At 35.0% G+C, this 17,781-nt stretch overlaps 2 protein-coding genes across 6 annotated transcripts in view; both read right to left on the bottom strand.

The window, feature by feature from the left end:
• The window catches only part of mtmr11 (myotubularin related protein 11), a 94,082-nt gene extending 78,973 nt beyond the window's left edge, over positions 1-15,109 (bottom strand). For 3 of the 5 annotated variants that reach the window (XR_015510179.1, XR_015510180.1, XR_015510181.1), the window contains exon 1: positions 10,290-10,619. Coding sequence is in view for 1 of the 5 variants with exons in the window: in NM_001326441.1 (NP_001313370.1) it covers positions 10,290-10,346 (57 nt within the window). In the remaining 4 variants the exon portion in view is untranslated. 5 annotated transcript variants of the gene reach the window in all.
• The window catches only part of LOC147840416 (uncharacterized), a 976,031-nt gene that overhangs the window by 851,669 nt on the left and 106,581 nt on the right, over positions 1-17,781 (bottom strand). The window lies entirely within an intron of this gene.

The following is a 17,781-nucleotide window of genomic DNA, read 5'->3' as shown; positions in this document are numbered from 1 at the left end:
AGTGTGGAGTTTGCATGTTCTCCCTGTGTTCGCGTGGGTTTCCTCCAGATGCTCCGGTTTCCCCCACAAGTTCAAAGACATGTGGCATAGGTTAATTGGGTAGGCTAAAATTTTCCGTAGCGTATGAGTGTGAATGAGTGTGTATGGATGTTTCCCAGTGATGGGTTGCAGCTGGAATGGCATCCGCTGCATAAAAACACATGCTGGATAAGTTGGCAGTTCATTCCGCTGTGGCGACCCCAGATTAATAAAGAGACTAAGCCGAAAAACAGAATAAATGAATGAAAATTGGCTAGTATTGGTATTGGTAATGGAATTGACTGGTATTTAAATGTTTCTGTCATGTCGTGTCTGCTGTGGATATTCAAATTGCATTTCGCCTGGAATCTTATCGCGTGTTGTTAGACCACAGAGTAAACCTTGCAGAATTCCTAAAGCAATGCAGATTTACAAGAGATATTAAGCCTTCAGAAGAGCGAACAGCCTCACATCTTAAAGGAAGTCAGTAAATGTGCAATCAGAGCAGGACAGATAAAATGGAGAGAGAGAGAGAGAGAGAGAGAAACCCCACAGTAGCAGCACATTTCTGCTGAGGGTTCAGTTCTTGGAGTCACATGGTCGCCACCGCTATCGTGCAATCTCTTTCATTGCCTTTTTCTTCGTTGCCATTAAAACACATCCCTCCCTCCCTTTCGGCTTCTGAGGGTATAACGGCAGCCAAGACTCCTTGCAGTTTCCATTGCTCATGGCTTCCCCTTGGTTTCTGAGGCCAGAAAATGCAGCTGAAGAGACACGCAGGCCTGAATGAACTAGGCCAAACTCGCAGAAACCGGACAGCCTTTGGGAATGTGGGAATGCACTGTGCCACCATATAAACCTCACACTGTTAAGTTTATTAGTCATCGCCTGGAGGCACAATAAGCCTTTGTGCAGGGCATCAATCTAGAGCTAAATGAAGCAACGAGAGGCCCCGTGGGACGCTTGAACCTATTGCTTTAAAGAGCCGAGCTATTGTTCAGTGGCTTGCTTGCTTTTTTTTTCTATGCGTGCACCGCTCTCTTCTCTACAAGAAGAGTCAACAAACGGGAACAATGCATCTATTTCTATGAAAGCATTTGAAGTATATTCTGTGTATGTCAGCTCCCTGCAGCATCTAAAAACAGCACTTTTGTTCTTAGGCATATATACAACTGAAATTAGATATCAGTCCTGTCTAGCCGGGACGCGGCCTTTCCTGGGCTTTATTTGCCAACTAAAACAGCTGCATCATCATTCATATTGCTAGCAGGGTTATTACAGTCATATTAAACTGAAACCATTTAAAAACATTTACTAACTGAAAACTATAATGATAATAATATAAATAAAATAATATAAATATACACTGAAAAAATTGTTGCATGCAAAACTGTTGCAAGCAATTTATTTGTGTTGAATTTAAACAAACAAATAAATTTAATCAATTTCAACTTAATTTGTTTGTTTAAATTCAGCCCAAATTAATTGTTTACAACCACTTAACGTAAAAAAAATTGAGTAAATCAAAGGAATCATCCTTGAATATTTTTTTTCAGTGTATATTTTAAATGTATATAATAGGTGGGCATAGATTATTTTTTTTAAACTAGATTAAAATGGTTCATTTGAATTCTGCCGAAGGCATTCAGAATATGTGTGCTACCCAAATAATAAGACTTTGAGAACAAGTTTCTCAAGCCAGGTGGCGCATTAGACCAGGGGCTCATCTCCTGTTTCCAAAATGCATCACAAACTGCTTGAGAAACTGTTCTACTAAGATAACTGGTGATGAAAATAAATAATGTTTAATAAGATGTTCTTGTGTTTACTAACTGTTGATTCAGGTAAACATGAATTTTGAACTGTAGGCCTATATAAGCTTGAAACAGCAATTTTTGATTACATTAACCTGACTAAAGTCATAACTGAACTAAACAGAAATAGAATTAAGATGTGGAGTATGCATATATTAGTGGCATTATTGAAGTAAACACCGCAATCAAACTATTATCATCATGTAGGACTTTGCCATATTTTCTGACAGGATCCAGACAGGCGGCTGTCAGTGAAGGACCGCACGCACGCACACACACTATGAGAAGTTTTTTATTTTCATTAGCCGTGCGTTATTAAATTCTATAATGCTCTTATCAGTCCTTACTCCTTATTTGTGTCAGGTTCAAGTAGCACCTCCAGCTCTAGCTCGCTCATATTGACAGTTTTGCTCTTTGCATACTCTTCTGCACGACACCAGTAAAAATCGATTGGGTTTAAATCCAGAAAAACATCTCGAAAAACACTGACGATAAACACAAATGAAAAGCGTCCCTGTGTGTACGAGCCTTAAATGTTTACAATGTGATCATTTTTTATGTTTTTAGCCTGAAATCTATTTTATTAGACCAGAAAATATATATTACCATTTTAGTATGACCATGGTAGTGTTAATTAATTAATTAATTAATTAATGTTTTAATGCCATATTAGCAGCCCTGGCTTTATTCATGCCGTATGATCACGGTATTTCTCTATGGTAATGTTACATTTCAAGAAATCCAATATTTTACAACTATCTTGGATACCTACTTCGTAAGCATAAAAAAATTATCTTATTACTAAAAAAAAATTATGCATATCCACGTGGTGAATCAGTAAAGTGAAAAAACACAAACAGGTTCTCTTCAGACCAAGAGTGCCTAAACTTTTTCTTATACAGGGCCAAAGACCAAACTCAGGGCTGTGTGCAAAGGGAAATATATCAAGCTGTATTAAAAAGTTGCCATGGATAATTTCCTAATTTATTTCAATATAAATAGAAAACATTACTTTATTCAGATTTATCTACAGCATTATATATTTTAACTTGTATTAATGGAAACATAAGATTTCCACTTATTACACAATGGAGTTTACTGTTGAATACATCAAGCTGCACCTCCCTTTGCCTTGATTTGCTCACTGAGGACTTCTGAACTGTGGTCCATCCATTGAACAACAGGATGTTCGTTTTAAAAAATTATACATTCACAACATTTAAATCAAACATTAAATCAAAGGTAGTTTTTTTGTAGCTTTCTTTTGTAGCGAACAAACAAAAGTTTACTTTAAATTAAAAATGACAATGTCTTTTAAAGGTATTAAACCCCCACACTTCCCAAAATTCTTCCTTTTTTCTCAGATGAGATGCCAGGTTAAATCAAAGGTTAACAAGGGCCAAATTTGGCCCACAGGCCCTAGTTGGGGCATCTCTGCCTTAGACCAGTTAGAAACCCAAAACACCCAATCACCACACAACATAAAAACCCTCTCAGAAACATTCACAACCAAACATCAGCCCCCACAAGACCCAAGAACTGTGACAGTGATTTGGTTAGCAAACTCACCACCACCACCACCACCAACAACAACAACAACAAATAAAAGAAATCGGCAAAACTATTCTATTTAATTACAGATTCCAGCAGTTTGTTTAAAGCCTTTAAAGCTTATTCAGTGTTGTCATGCTAAGACAGTAAAAGAAACCCATGACTCATAAAAGAAAAGCAGTGCAGGAAAAGCGCCAAGTTCAATTAGAGGGTGTGTCGCAGTCTTATTGATGTCTTTTTAAATAAAGTGATTTTTCTTTTTTTCCAAAACGAAGCCTTCAGCAAATCTCTTACTTAAACAACCCCTCATCTCATAGTGAAACCAGATGACGGCATTTGCTTCACTAACATAAACCAAGGTAATTACATACACCACATGTCGCGTACCACTCAAATCAAACAAAGCAACAAAAAAGGAGGGAAAAATCTGCTTTAGGAAGTGGCCCTACAGCAGTATATTTGCATTTACAGTGTAAAGTTTGACCCACGAAGGAACCGCTGAATGAGTCATGTTTACAATTTTACTTTTAAACCATCGACATTCCAGACAAGCTGCTCCCAAGACTCACATCTGAGCTGCAAAACTTAATGACTTTTGAATGGAAAAAGCCAATGTGGAGAAGTCTTGCCACAACTGCTACATTCACAATTCCTTTTCCATCTGTTCATTTACAACACTGGGAAAAAATAAAATAAAATAAAATAATTATAATAATAATATATGAAGAGTTCAGATGCAAAAACCTCTAAATCCATCAGACCTCTTTTCTTATAAATGAGCATTGTAGGGATAGTTTACAGTTTAACCCAAAGAATGACCAGTCTGGTAGATGAAGAAGAGCCGGAGTCAGAGATTTAAATAAATAAATAAAGTTTATTGAAGACAGTTTGCAATTTCATTCGCAAAAGCCAGCTTCAACACTCGCAATGAGTTCCTAGGCCGCTCTGCCTAAAATCACCAATCAATAACAATTATACTCTCACATATCGTCATTAACTGCGTCATACATAAAGGTGTTCTAACCTGATTGGTTAAAACACAGAAAAACTAGAAAAATTTCCACGTGGGGTTCGTGCACACACTTCTGAACAATACCTAAACATAAACGTCAGACATCCTTTAGACTGATTAGAGCTGACTCCAGACCTGTGAAATGGATCAACAATCAAATAGAACACACAACCACAAAGTATAATCTGTTTCTTATCCAAGGCTGACTGTACTCTCAGCCGTCTTTATCAAAACTGGTTACAAAACGGTATAATCTACATTCAGGCAGTTAAAATTGCTTACTACACAAAGTCTATCTTGAATAAAAAGTAGAATAACTTTAAAAGAATTAACAGTAAAAATAGCAAAATCACTTTAGACATTTTAGACAATATTAACTCGTAGAAATAAAAATAAAAACAGTTGATTCCAGTCCTCAGCCCTCAGTTCCACTCAAGGTCTCTGTGACCTCTGACCTAGATTGGTGGCTTCTGAAATTAGGTATAAAGAGACTGGCAAATGCACTGAACATTCTTATATTAAGCAATGTGTTAACTTATTCATTAATTAAAATCAATTCACAGTTAAATACTGAGAAACAGGATGATGAAAAAGATAAACGTTGGTCCATGATGAGACGGATTGGAAAGCAGAAATCCGAATCCTTCAGCATTTTCTATCAGGCTCCTCTGATTAGGTTCAGAAGTTTCATTTTATAAGTAATGAAAAGATTATTAGCTAGTAAATAAAATAGTTTTTTTTCTGTCACTTTAGACAATTCTTTGTTCTTTAACAAGGTAAATTTTCTCTAGTGTCAAAACCAGCAAAATCCACGTCTGCTTTTTATGCAAAACCGTCTAAATCCACCTATCGGAACAAGACAGTGTAATTAGCTGAAAATGAAGATGCCATTAGGAGTTATTTTACCAAACATAAAACACATTACACAAACCAAATTAAAATGGTCGTGCCCAACTGAGTCTGGTTCTCTCAAGGTTTTTTTTCTTCCCTCTCCTATTGGTGAAGTTTTTTTTTCCCTCTCCGCTGTCGCCACTGGCTTGCATGGTTCAGGATCTGAAAAGCTACTCATCAATGAATTTGCTCTTCAGAGTTTGGACTCTCAGTAATGATTTTAAATCACACTGAACTGAGCTAAACTGAACTGAACTTAAACACTAAAAACTGAACTACCCTGATCCAGTTACTATGACCATTTATGTGAAGCTGCTTTGACACAATCTACATTGTAAAAGCACTATACAAATAAAGCTGAATTGAACTGAATTGAAAACCTGAAATTTAAAATACAAAAATCTGTCAAGTAAGTGGCGGTTCATTCCTCTGTGATAAACCAGGGAAAATGAAGGAAGGAAAATGAATGAATGAAATCTGTCAAGTAAGTGCATTAATCAATACCATTAAAACTGACATTTATTAAATCTGAACAGTCTGTTGTCATTTCTGGTATTTGGGATTTAGATTTAATGTAAGCAGAACAATGTAAACGTTGCAAACATTGTAAACCAAGCTTGGTAGATTCAAATAATGTAGTGTAAAAACATTGTAAAACATCAATATCTGTGCATTGTTCATTAATATAAAAAGCTGATCAGATCTGTAGGTATTATGAAGTAATGCAAATAATGTTTAGTTTTATACATCATAATTATATTATTAAAAATAGCCTAAATTAGCAAAAAACACAAGGTAGGCCTACTGGGCAAAGAGGGGATGCCTCTCAGACCTCTCAGACATTTTAGAAGCTGGCATTCATTCATTCATTCATTCTCACCATACTTAAGGTCTTGGTCTATTGTTGATCCTCATAGAACCCACATAAGACAAAAGAACAGCATCTTAGCTCTGTCTTTCGTGAAATGGAGTTGCCGTTTATTGTATAGTAAATCGGACTCAAAGTAGCTTCATGCGCAAAAACACATAATGAAGGCATGTTACACTTCCGACTGCACATTGTCTCATCCAGTTCATATAAACTCCATCTTTTAAAATCGAAAACGAAAGCAGAATATGTCTCCTCATAAAAGCCGGGGTATCAGTGCGCTGCTACATTAAAAACAAATGATTCGATACGCGCTTCTGATTGGTTCTCGGGATATAGCGGCTTTTGTTGTTAAAGGCCCTGGCGTTTAGCGGCTTTTGCAAACAAACTGTTATTTCTAAATACACTGACGCTGGGATTTAGATAATTTGAAGCAAATCTATATGTTATGGGTGTGAAGTGCCTGTAGCATTCACTCAATGCCATTATCTCATTTTGGGCGGAAGCGACGTTTAGTGGCTTTTGCATCTGAAGTCTATATTTTTTTATATATATAAATTTTTATATATACAGTTGAAGTCAGAGTTATTAGCCCCCTTGTTTATTTTTTTTCCCCGATTTCTGTTTAACGGAGAGAAGATTTTTTCAGCACATTTCTACACATAATAGTTTTAAAAACTCATTTCTAATAACTGATTTATTTTATCTTTGTCATGATGACTGTAAATAATATTTGACTAGATAATTTTCAAGACACTTCTTTACAGCTAAAAGTGACATTTAAAGGCTTAACAAGGATAATTTGGTTAACTAGGCAGGTTAGGATCTGTAGGCAAGTTATTTTATAACGATGGTTTGTTTTGACAGTCAGGGAAAATAAAAATAAAAAAAAATCGCTTAAAGAAACTAATAATTTTGTCCTTAAAATGGATCATAAAAAAATTAAAAACTTCTTTTATTGTAGCTGAAATAAAACAAGACTTTCTCCAGAAGAAAAAAAAATATTACCAGACATACTTTGAAAGTTTCCTTGCTCTATTAAACATAATTTGGGAAATATTTTTGAAAGAAAAAAAATCAAAAGGGGGCTTAAAATTCTGACTTCAACAGTATATATATATTAATATGGCTCGACAGCGCCATGTATGTGTATATATATATACACACACACATACATGGCGCTGTCGAGCCATATTAATAATAACAATAATAATAATAATAATAATAATAATTCCTTACATTTTATATAGCGCTTTTCTAAACACTGGCTTCACAAAGGGGCAATCTCCTCATACACCACCAGTGTGCAGCATCTACCTAACAGGATATGTTTTACGCAGCGAATGCCCTTCCCGCTACAACCAATCACTGGGAAACATCCATACCTATACCAGCGACCTTCTTGAGAAAATCGAGATCTTTATTTTAAGCAAAATAAATAAATAAATCGCGATTCCCATTTTAGCCAGATAATGCTTTTTTATTTATCACGATAACGATCATTTTTCGATATATAGTGCAGCCCTAACACTGACTTACATTTTCAGATGTCTGGCAAGCCAGTAATGAGCGATTCCAGCGTTATAGATGACTTTTGCAGTAAAAACGTAAATCATAAATTCACAGAGAAAGTATGCTTACATTACACTCACCGGCCACTTTATTAGGTACACCTTACTAGTACTGAGTTGGACCCCCTTTTGCCTTCAATACTGCCTTGATCCTTCCTGGCATAGATTCAACAAGGTACTGGAAATATTCCTCAGAGATTTTACTCCATATTGACATGATAGCCTCACGCAGTTGCTGCAGATTTGTCGGCTGCACATCCATGATTTAATCTCCCGTTTCACCACATCCCAAAGGTGCACTATTGGATTAAATCCTGGTGACTGTGGAGGTCATTTGAGTACAGTGAACTCATTGTCTTGTTCAAGAAACCAGTCAGAGATGATTGAGATGCGTGTGGTGCGATCTGGTCTTCTGCTGCTGTGGCCTAGACGCCTTAAGGTTTGAAGTGTTGTGCGTTCAGAGATGCTCTTCTGCATACTTCGGTTGTAACGAGTAGTTATTTGAGTTGCTGCCATCTGATTGGCTGATTTGAAATTTGCATTAAGGAACAGGTGTACCTAATAAAGTGACCATTGTATATCAAAACATCAGTTTATATTTTCCGAATCAATTCAACACCGAGTTATGGGATCAGAAAAATATCAATCTGTGAACTGTTTTTATACTTTATAAATAAACATGCGCTATGGAAGAGACCAAAAAAGTATGACAATTTACAGTATATAACATACTTTATAAGAGTTGGCTCTCTATAGAACATTTTTTTCCAGTTATGAGGAAAGCTTGGTTATGGATGTGAACGTCTCTCCGTTATTGATGTGACAGATGTTAAATTGCCACTTGTGTGATTTTGTCAATCAAATATAACAGTTTGAAAACATTCACAAAGACTTTTTTTTTAAGTACTGTAAAATAGAAGCCTAAGCAAAAACCTAGAAGGGTTTCACTAATTTGGTGTCGCTATTCAAGGTTGACATTTGCATTTAACTGCTCTAATGCATATTCATCTCCAACACAACTATTGAGTTCAGCGTCATTTAAAAAAAAAATGGAAAGAGGCAGATGTTGTGCACATCAGGGCCTCTACTACGCGCTCCAGAATCTGAGGGTGGAGGCATCTGCTAGCAGTTTTCCCCATCAGAGGCTGCTTAAAATAGCCAGGGAAGAAACGCTGTGCAGTAGAGGTGATCACGAGCTGAATAATACAGCTGAAGAAAGCAGACGATTAGCTCAACTCTAAATGAAAACCGTCATCCTTTAGTCACTCTCGTGTCATTCAGACCATTCTTTACTGACATCCTTAATAAAAGACAAAGGGAGTTGTCGGGCAGAATGGTGTAATCTACTCTTTTCCATATAACTAAAGTAAAGGGTGTATACCAACAAACTCTGATTTAAATAAAGGCTAATAATACAGTGTTAATATGATTTTTCTGTATTTTAGGCCATATTTGTCTATTTTGCATTGTGTCATTTTAAAGTTCACGGCATAACTTACAGATTATAATTTTACCAATCAATCAATAACTACACATGTTATTAAGCAATTAAAAAAAGATAAGAAAAACATACAGATAAATATATATTTCACACTCACTGGCCACTTTATTAGAGACACCTTACTTGTACCACATCCCAAAGGTGCACTGAGTTGCTGCCATGTGATTGGCTGATTAGAAATTGCGTTAACGAGCAGTTGGACAGGTGTACCTAATAAAGTGGCCGGTGAGTGTTCATATTTTGAAAAAAATATTTTTTTAATAATCAAATTGGGAGAGTTATTCAAACATTTTAAAACAGCGACAAAGCAATCCCAGTCATATTCTGTCCACTGAAGAAAATTTGCTTTTTTATTTTTCATACACTAAGAATAGCCTCCACAGATTCTCGACAATTCAGAGTTTTGAAATGAACTGGAACCATGCAAATGCTGTCATAATTGCAAAAAGTGAGTTATAAAGAAGTATTTATAGTCATTTAAGTATTCAGTGTTTGGACTTTCAGCAGTGAAATTAAAAACAGAACAGAACTAAACTGAACTTCAACTCTAAAAACTGGACTGACTTCTATGTTAAGCTGCTTTGACACAATCTACATTGTAAATGTGCTGTAGAAATAAACATAAATTGAATTGAATTGAATAGTCAGAAGTATGGTCCAAAATTCATAATCACAGCATATGAAAAAAACACTACAACATAAAAATATGTAAACTTAGAAAACTTAATCTATTTTAGTAAAAAAAAAAAAGCTGACCAGCACATCAGCAGACTGTGGTCAACTCCATTAAACAGTGTTTCTATTGACCTGATTGAAGTTTCCAGAAAATGTGACTAATTTCACTTGCATGAAACTTGCATAAACAAACAGCCATCAGTTACAAACTTACTGACAGATGAAATAACAAAACGACACATGTTCTTTGTCCGTCAAAATCCTGTTTTCATATTTTAATATGGAGTACGACGTCTCTCTCTCTCACACACACACCGCAGAATTGAGAAGAAAAAGCGCTAGAATTATTCACATCATTATTAAAGCTAACGTTAATCTGAACGCTTACCTTCATGTCGGGCACCATCTGCCTCACTTTAAAGGTGGTTTTGGATCCTGTCAACATGATTTCAACATAAAAGGGCTCTGGACGAACGCTATCAGCATAAATAGTGTATCCGAAGGAGGTTTAGCGGTAAATGTATGATCCTCTCCATGTATACGTTACAGAAATCGGATGGTCCACGTCCAGTCTGCATCATTAAAGCGCTTTCACACATTTCTCCATCCTAACCATGTCAATATAGTGAATTATTCGCGATATCACATCTATTTTTGCTGCACAGAAAACCCGCTTTTTTCCTGAGCATTTGTTTACAGCTCCTTCGCCATAGTGTGTAATGACACGGGTGTTACTGAGTAACAAAAACCAGCAGGACCGAGTCTCTTAAAGGGCCAGCAGCGCCAAAACACACCGAACAGTCTCAAACACAAAATGAGCTGCAGATTTATTTGGACGTGCGTACCACAGAACTAAATCAACTATTTATGCAATATGCTTACAGTAAATAGCAATTTCTTTACGAAATACCCGCATGAACTTGACTGTTTGTGCAATACACATCGGAAAATGCTGCAATTTGCAATCTATCCCGGAATGCAACGCAACTGTTTTGGTCCTTCATTTACCTTGTGATAAATTAACTTAAGTCAGCACCAGCTATATTAAGACCTAACCTTGTATTGGGTCAGGTTTACCTTTTTATTGCATTAAAGATATATAAAAATATATAAAGAAATACTTTTTTGCTAAAAAAAAATATTAAAGGGAACCTATTACGTCCCTTTTTACAAGATGCCAAACAAGTCTCTGATGTCCCACCAGCTCCCAAAAAAAAAAAAAAAAAAACTGACAAGCCTATTGATGAATAATATAGTTGGAGTGTGTGTTAAAGAGATTTACCCAACAAATTAAATTTACTCACTATTGAGAATCTTTCTTCTGTTAAAGATAAAAAGGGATATTTTGAAAAATGTTAGAAACCTGCAACCATTGGCTTACCATAGGAAAACAAATACCATGGAAGTCAATGGTTACAGATTTCCAACATTTTCAAAATATCTTGTGTTTAACGGTTCAGGCTGATAATGCACCATGTCATAAAGCATGAATCATCTCAGACTGGTTTCTTTAACATGACAATGAGTTCATACAGTAAAAATGAAAGTGACAATGTGACAAAAATGACAACGAGAAGAAAGAAACTCAAAGGTTTGAAACAATTAAAGGGCGAGTAAATGATAAAAAAAAAATGGTAACACTTCAGCTTGGGTCACAATTCACGGTATTAAACCACTACAATATTAAACTAACACTACAAGCTTAATACTAATGAGCTGCTTATTAGTAGTTAGTAAGGTAGAAGTTGGATTTAAGATTTGCGTAGGATTAAGGATGCAGAAAAAGAACTAATACTTTAGAACTAATAAACAGTTCATAACTTAATAAAAACATGTAGGGTTACAAAAATTCAATCATGTTGTCCCAACACAAACGGATCAAGTTAACATAACAAATTTAGGTGGATTGAACATAAAAAAATAAACTACCCCCCCCCCCCCCCCCCCAAAAAAAATCTCAAGAACTGTGTTGTTTCAGTTCATTATAAATTAGTTTGAACAAGCAACACTTTTTTGACTGTAGGCAGGTAATAAGCTATTAGCATGAATTGTGACCTAAACTAAAGTGTTACCACAAAATAGTCATTTTTAAATAAACTACCCCTTTAAATATTGTTCCACCAAATGCACAAAGAACCAATACAATAATGTTTAGAAGTTATTTTACAAACAATCTGTTCAGACTCACTGTAAAAACAGTTTAGTTGACTTAAAAAAAAAGTGAGTACACTTGTAAAAATAATCCTGATTACCTTAAATTTTTACGCGGAATCAGATTAACCTTATGAATCCATTGAACTTATATTATGTTAAACTGACTTAAAACAGCTAGCGTAACTTATTAAACAAAGTTAATCATGTTCTAACTTAATTTTATAAGTTACAATGAACCAAAACTATATGCTGTCAGGACTAATTGATCATAATTTTACAGTGTAAACCCTTTGGCTTAAGATTATTAGGCAATTAACTGTGCATAACTCTAAAATAATTCAATAAGTGAACTTTACACTTTTAAGTTAAAAGAGATTTACTTGGATTTTTAAGTAAATTCAACGTGTTACTTTAAAGGCAATAGACATAACTTTAAGCAATCACTTCAGAGAAAAAAAAAAGTTGACTCAACTTAAAAATGTAAGGCAACTTGCTTTACAGGTTTTTTTTTAATTGACTAAACTTTTAGCCCAAGTACTGCACTTAACTTGATTTAAGTAGAGTCAACAACAACAAAAAAGCTCTGCAGTAGGTTGCCGTATAATTTTAAGCTGAGTCAACTTTTTTTTAACAGTGCACTTGACTTTCCATACGCTGTAAACAATCCTGGTTGCCTTAAATTAAGCTGAATCAAACAAAATTTTTGAATCCATTGAACTTATATTATGTTAAACTGACTTAAAACAGCTTGCGTAACTTATAAAATTAAGTTAGAACATGATTAATTCAGTTTAATAAGTTAATGACCTAAAACATATGCTGTCAGGACTAATTGATTATATATTTTTTACAGTGTAAACCCATTGGCTTAAAATTATTAGGCAATTACTGTGCATAATTTTCTTAAATAAATTAAAGTGAACTTAACACTTGTTAGCTACGGGAGATTTACTAAGATTTTTAAAGTAAAATCAACGTGTTACTTTTAAGGCAATGGACTTAATTTTTTAAGCAATCACTTCACAGAAACAAAAAAAGTTGACTCAACTTAAAATTTTAGGGCAACTTGCTTCACAGCTTTTATTAATTGACTCGCCTTTTAATCCAAGTACTGCACTTAACATGATTTAAGTAGCATCAGCTATATATAAAAAAAAAAATAAAAAAAAAAGCTCTGCGGTAAGTTGCTGTACAATTTGAAGCTGAGTCAACTTTTTTAACAGTGCACTCAACATTTTCAAACAATTGTAACAATTGCCTTAAATTTTGAAGCTGAAACACATCAACCTTATGAGTCCATTGAACTTATATTATGTTAAACTGACTTAAAACAGCTTGCGTAACTTATAAAATTAAGTTAGAACATGATTAATTCAGTTTAATAAGTTACAATGACCTAAAACATATGCTGTCAGGACTAATTGATTATATATTTTTACAGTGTAAACCCATTGGCTTAAAATTATTAGGCAATTACTGTGCATAATTTTCTTAAATAAATTAAAGTGAACTTAACACTTGTTAGCTACGGGAGATTTACTAAGATTTTTAAAGTAAAATCAACGTGTTACTTTTAAGGCAATGGACTTAATTTTTTAAGCAATCACTTCACAGAAACAAAAAAAGTTGACTCAACTTAAAATTTTAGGGCAACTTGCTTCACAGCTTTTATTAATTGACTCGCCTTTTAATCCAAGTACTGCACTTAACATGATTTAAGTAGCATCAGCTATAAAAAAAATAAAAAAATTAAAAAAAAAGCTCTGCGGTAAGTTGCTGTACAATTTGAAGCTGAGTCAACTTTTTTTAACAGTGCACTCAACATTTTCAAACAATTGTAACAATTGCCTTAAATTTTGAAGCTGAAACACATCAACCTTATGAGTCCATTGAACTTATATTATGTTAAACTGACTTAAAACAGCTTGCGTAACTGATAAAATTAAGTTAGAACATGATTCATTCAGCTTAATAAGTTACAATGACATAAAACATATGCTTTCAGGACTAATTGATTATATAATTTTTACATTGTAAACCCATTGGCTTAAAACTATTAGGCAATTACTGTGCATAATTTTATTAAATAAATTATGTGAACTAAACACTTTAAAAAGTAAAATCAATGTGTTACTTTAAAGGCAATGGACTTACTTTTTTAAGCAATCACTTCACAGAAAAAAAAATTGACTCAACTTAAAATTGTAAGGCAACTTGCTTCACAGCTTTTTTGAATTGACTCAACTTTTCATCCAAGTACTGCACTTCACTCGATTTGAGTAAACTAAACAAAAAAAAAAAGCTCTGCAGTGAACTACCGTATAATTTTAAGCTGAGTCAACTTTTTTTTACAGCACACTTGACATTTCCATACACCGTAAACAATCCTGGTTGCCTTAAATTTTTAATCTGAATCCATTTAAATTTATGAATACATTAAACTTATATTATGTTAAACTGACTTAAAACAGCTTGCGTAACTTATAAAATTGAGTTAAAGTATAATTAATTCAGTTAAATAAGTTACAATGACCTAAAACATATGCTGTCAGGACTAATTGATCATATTTGTTTTTACAGTGTAGCTGGTCTTTTAGTTTAGTTACCTTGTCAATGCAGGATCAAAGAACCATTTCACAGCAACTTCCAAACCGCAGATAGAGACAGCAGAAGAGGTTCAGCATCAGTATCGAGCTGGATATGAACCGATGCAGTGTGTGTGTGTCGTTGTGGAAAAGGCTTGCTCTTGAAATGGATACCTGCAAAGCAAAAACAAATGAAAACTGATCCCAAAGATATCAGTGTTGCGATTACTAATTCATCAGACTCTCACTTTGAATTTATTAGAGCAAAAGAACTCGCAGCTGATGGCCCACAAAAATACTTCATAAATAAAACAAAGATCTCAAATACCAATCTGGCAACCGCTGAAATAGAAAGAATTATTTCGCACATCCAGTGGGAAGTGAACCACCCTTTGGCAATTAAATGTACAACTTCATCAGGGAGAGTGAACTTTATTTATTCTTTAGCCTGTAAACTGTGTCCTGACACAAGGCAAAGATCACATGCTGTGGTAATTAGCAGTCTTAAATGGCAGACAGGGCTTGCTGTGAATTAAATTTAAATGACTTCACCTTGAAGTAACTTCAGACACTTGGGGACATTCGTTTCTTTGCTTTTTAGTTTTGTTCTTGTTAAATTTAATGCATTATATATATTCATATATACACTACCTGACAAAAGTCTTGTCGCCTATCTAAGTTTTAGGAACAACAAATAATAACTGGACTTCTAGTCGATCATTTGGTATCAGAAGTGGTTTATATGAAAGGCAAAGGCCTCTAGATTACTCTTATTTTACCAAATTAAAATATGATCATGTCTTGAATTTTAATGATTTAATTAGGACAGTAAGGTCTGACTTTGCTTAGACAAAAGTCCTGTCACCTAACAGAAATAATGTCCAGTATAGAATATAAAGTCATGCTGCAGTGGAAACAGAATGAATATTGTGTACGACTCCCACGAGCTTGGAGAACTGCATCCATACATCTCTGCAATGACTCAAATCACTCATTAATAAAGTCATCTGGAATGGCAAAGAAAGCGTTCTTGCAGGACTCCTCCATCTTACCCCAGATATGCTCAATAATGTTCATGTCTGGTGACTGGGCTGGCCAATCCTATAGCAGCTTGACCTTCTTTGCTTTCAGGAACTTTGATGTTGCAAATTAAAGGGATGGTTTAACCAAACATATGTTTATTCACCATTTACAGTACTAATCCTCTTTTGTTGAACGTAACCCTCCCATCACCCTTGTGCATGTATAATTAACATTGTTTTTTTTTTTTTGCTTCAGATTGAATGACTTTTCATAATTTAATGGGGGAAAACTTTCATTCATTCATTCATTTTCTTGTCGGCTTAGTCCCTTTATTAATCTGGGGTGGCCACAGCGGAATGAACCACCAACTTATCCAGCAAGTTTTTACACAGCGGATGCCCTTCCAGCTGCAACCCATCTCTGGGAAATGAGGGAAAACTTGGTAAAAATAAAATGAACATGATATTATTTTTTTAATGCCCTGTACACATTTTGTAACATCAGTGTTCTTTGGGGTCAACACCAACACCAGGGTCTTTTAGCTGTATAAAACATAAGAAATATTAAAAATGTACATATTTGTTTTGGGTGATATTGAGGTCACAATAACATTCTATGATTTTATAATATGCACAATCATTTTATATGTTAGCGAGGCAGGGGCGCAGTAGGTAGAGCTGTCGCCTCACAGCAAGAAGGTCGCTGGGTCGAACCTCAGCTCAGTTGGCGTTTCTGTGTGGAGTTAGCATGTTCTCCCTGCATTCGCGTGGGTTTCCTCCGGGTGCTCCGGTTTCCCCCACAGTCCAAAGACATGCGGTACAGGTAAATTGGGTAGGCTAAATTGTGTGAATGTGTGTGTGTGTGGATGTTTCCCAGAGATAGGTTGCGGCTGGAAGGGCATCCGCTGCGTAAAAACCTGCTGGATAAGTTGGCGGTCCATTCCGCTGTGGCGACCCCGGATTAATAAAGGGACTAAGCCGACAAGAAAATGAATGAAGGATTTTATATGTTAAGTATAACAAAAAAATACAAAAATAAAAAAGTAACAACCATACCTGTAGTATTGTGAGAACCACTGACAGTTCACATGACATGGTGGAGGGGAAAATCATATTCTTGCGAGAACTATATAACTAATATATCTAGATATTTCCTGTGTTTTTTTTTTGTTGGAGGGGAAAACAATTCACATGGCTTATAGGGCAGGTGCAAAGCTATAAGAGCTTGCACAGAATCTTCTAAAGCATTTCTCTTTGTGCTTTGTGTGCTTTTTTCAAGATTCTTCAAAATAGCTTTCTGTGTGTTCAATTGTAGAAGGAAACTCAAGTAATTTAATAAATAAATTACCAAATTTTCTTTTTTGGGTGAGCCAAAAATGAAAACATGCTTAATTCTTTCTTAGGCCATCCAAAATGTAAAGAATTTATTTATTTTTTTTCATCAGAACAAATTCAGGGATTTTTTATAAACCCTGGGCTGTATATTAACCCAACACTTATATACAAACATGACAGCTGGGGTAAAAAAAAAAAAGTTAAATCTAAAAACTAGCCTAATGTTGGGTTTATGCTCACTTGACACCAAACTGTTAGTACAACCAGGCATTTTTACAGTGAAAAGCTTTTATTTCCTTTTTTTTTTTAACAAACATTAGGATTTAAGCTTCACATGGTTTCTTCCAGTGAAAATAATACTAAACATCGCTTTCTCCTCAGCAAACTTCATCTTATTAGAATCAGGAAATGTAAAGATATTACTCAACATTTACAAGTGATAACAGTTCTAAACAAATATTTGAGTGGACTTTGATATGTGGACAACTTGAATGTTTTCATTTTCTTTTTACACTGGAGAAAGTGTTATTATGCAATGAATCCAACCATAGATGACTTCCAGTGGTCACTATAATCCTGGACCAGGCCGTATCCCGAGCAGATGCTGTGATGGTCGTGGAAAGCACGATTCCTGAAAGACCCCAGTGACAGACAAGTTTCCACAATGATCCCGTGGATTAGTCTGAACACCTGCCGATGACCTACTCAAACCTGCTGCTTCTCTGCGATGGACGTCCAGTGTTCTCCAGTCCCCGGCGCCTAGAATGCAGCTCTGCACAAGAAG

Source organism: Danio rerio, chromosome 16 (assembly GCF_052040795.2).
Source record: "Danio rerio strain M-AB ecotype USA chromosome 16, GRCz13ab, whole genome shotgun sequence".
NCBI lineage: Eukaryota > Metazoa > Chordata > Actinopteri > Cypriniformes > Danionidae > Danio > Danio rerio.
Note: the sequence above shows the minus strand (reverse complement) of the source record. Positions and strands in the feature narration are given on the sequence as shown.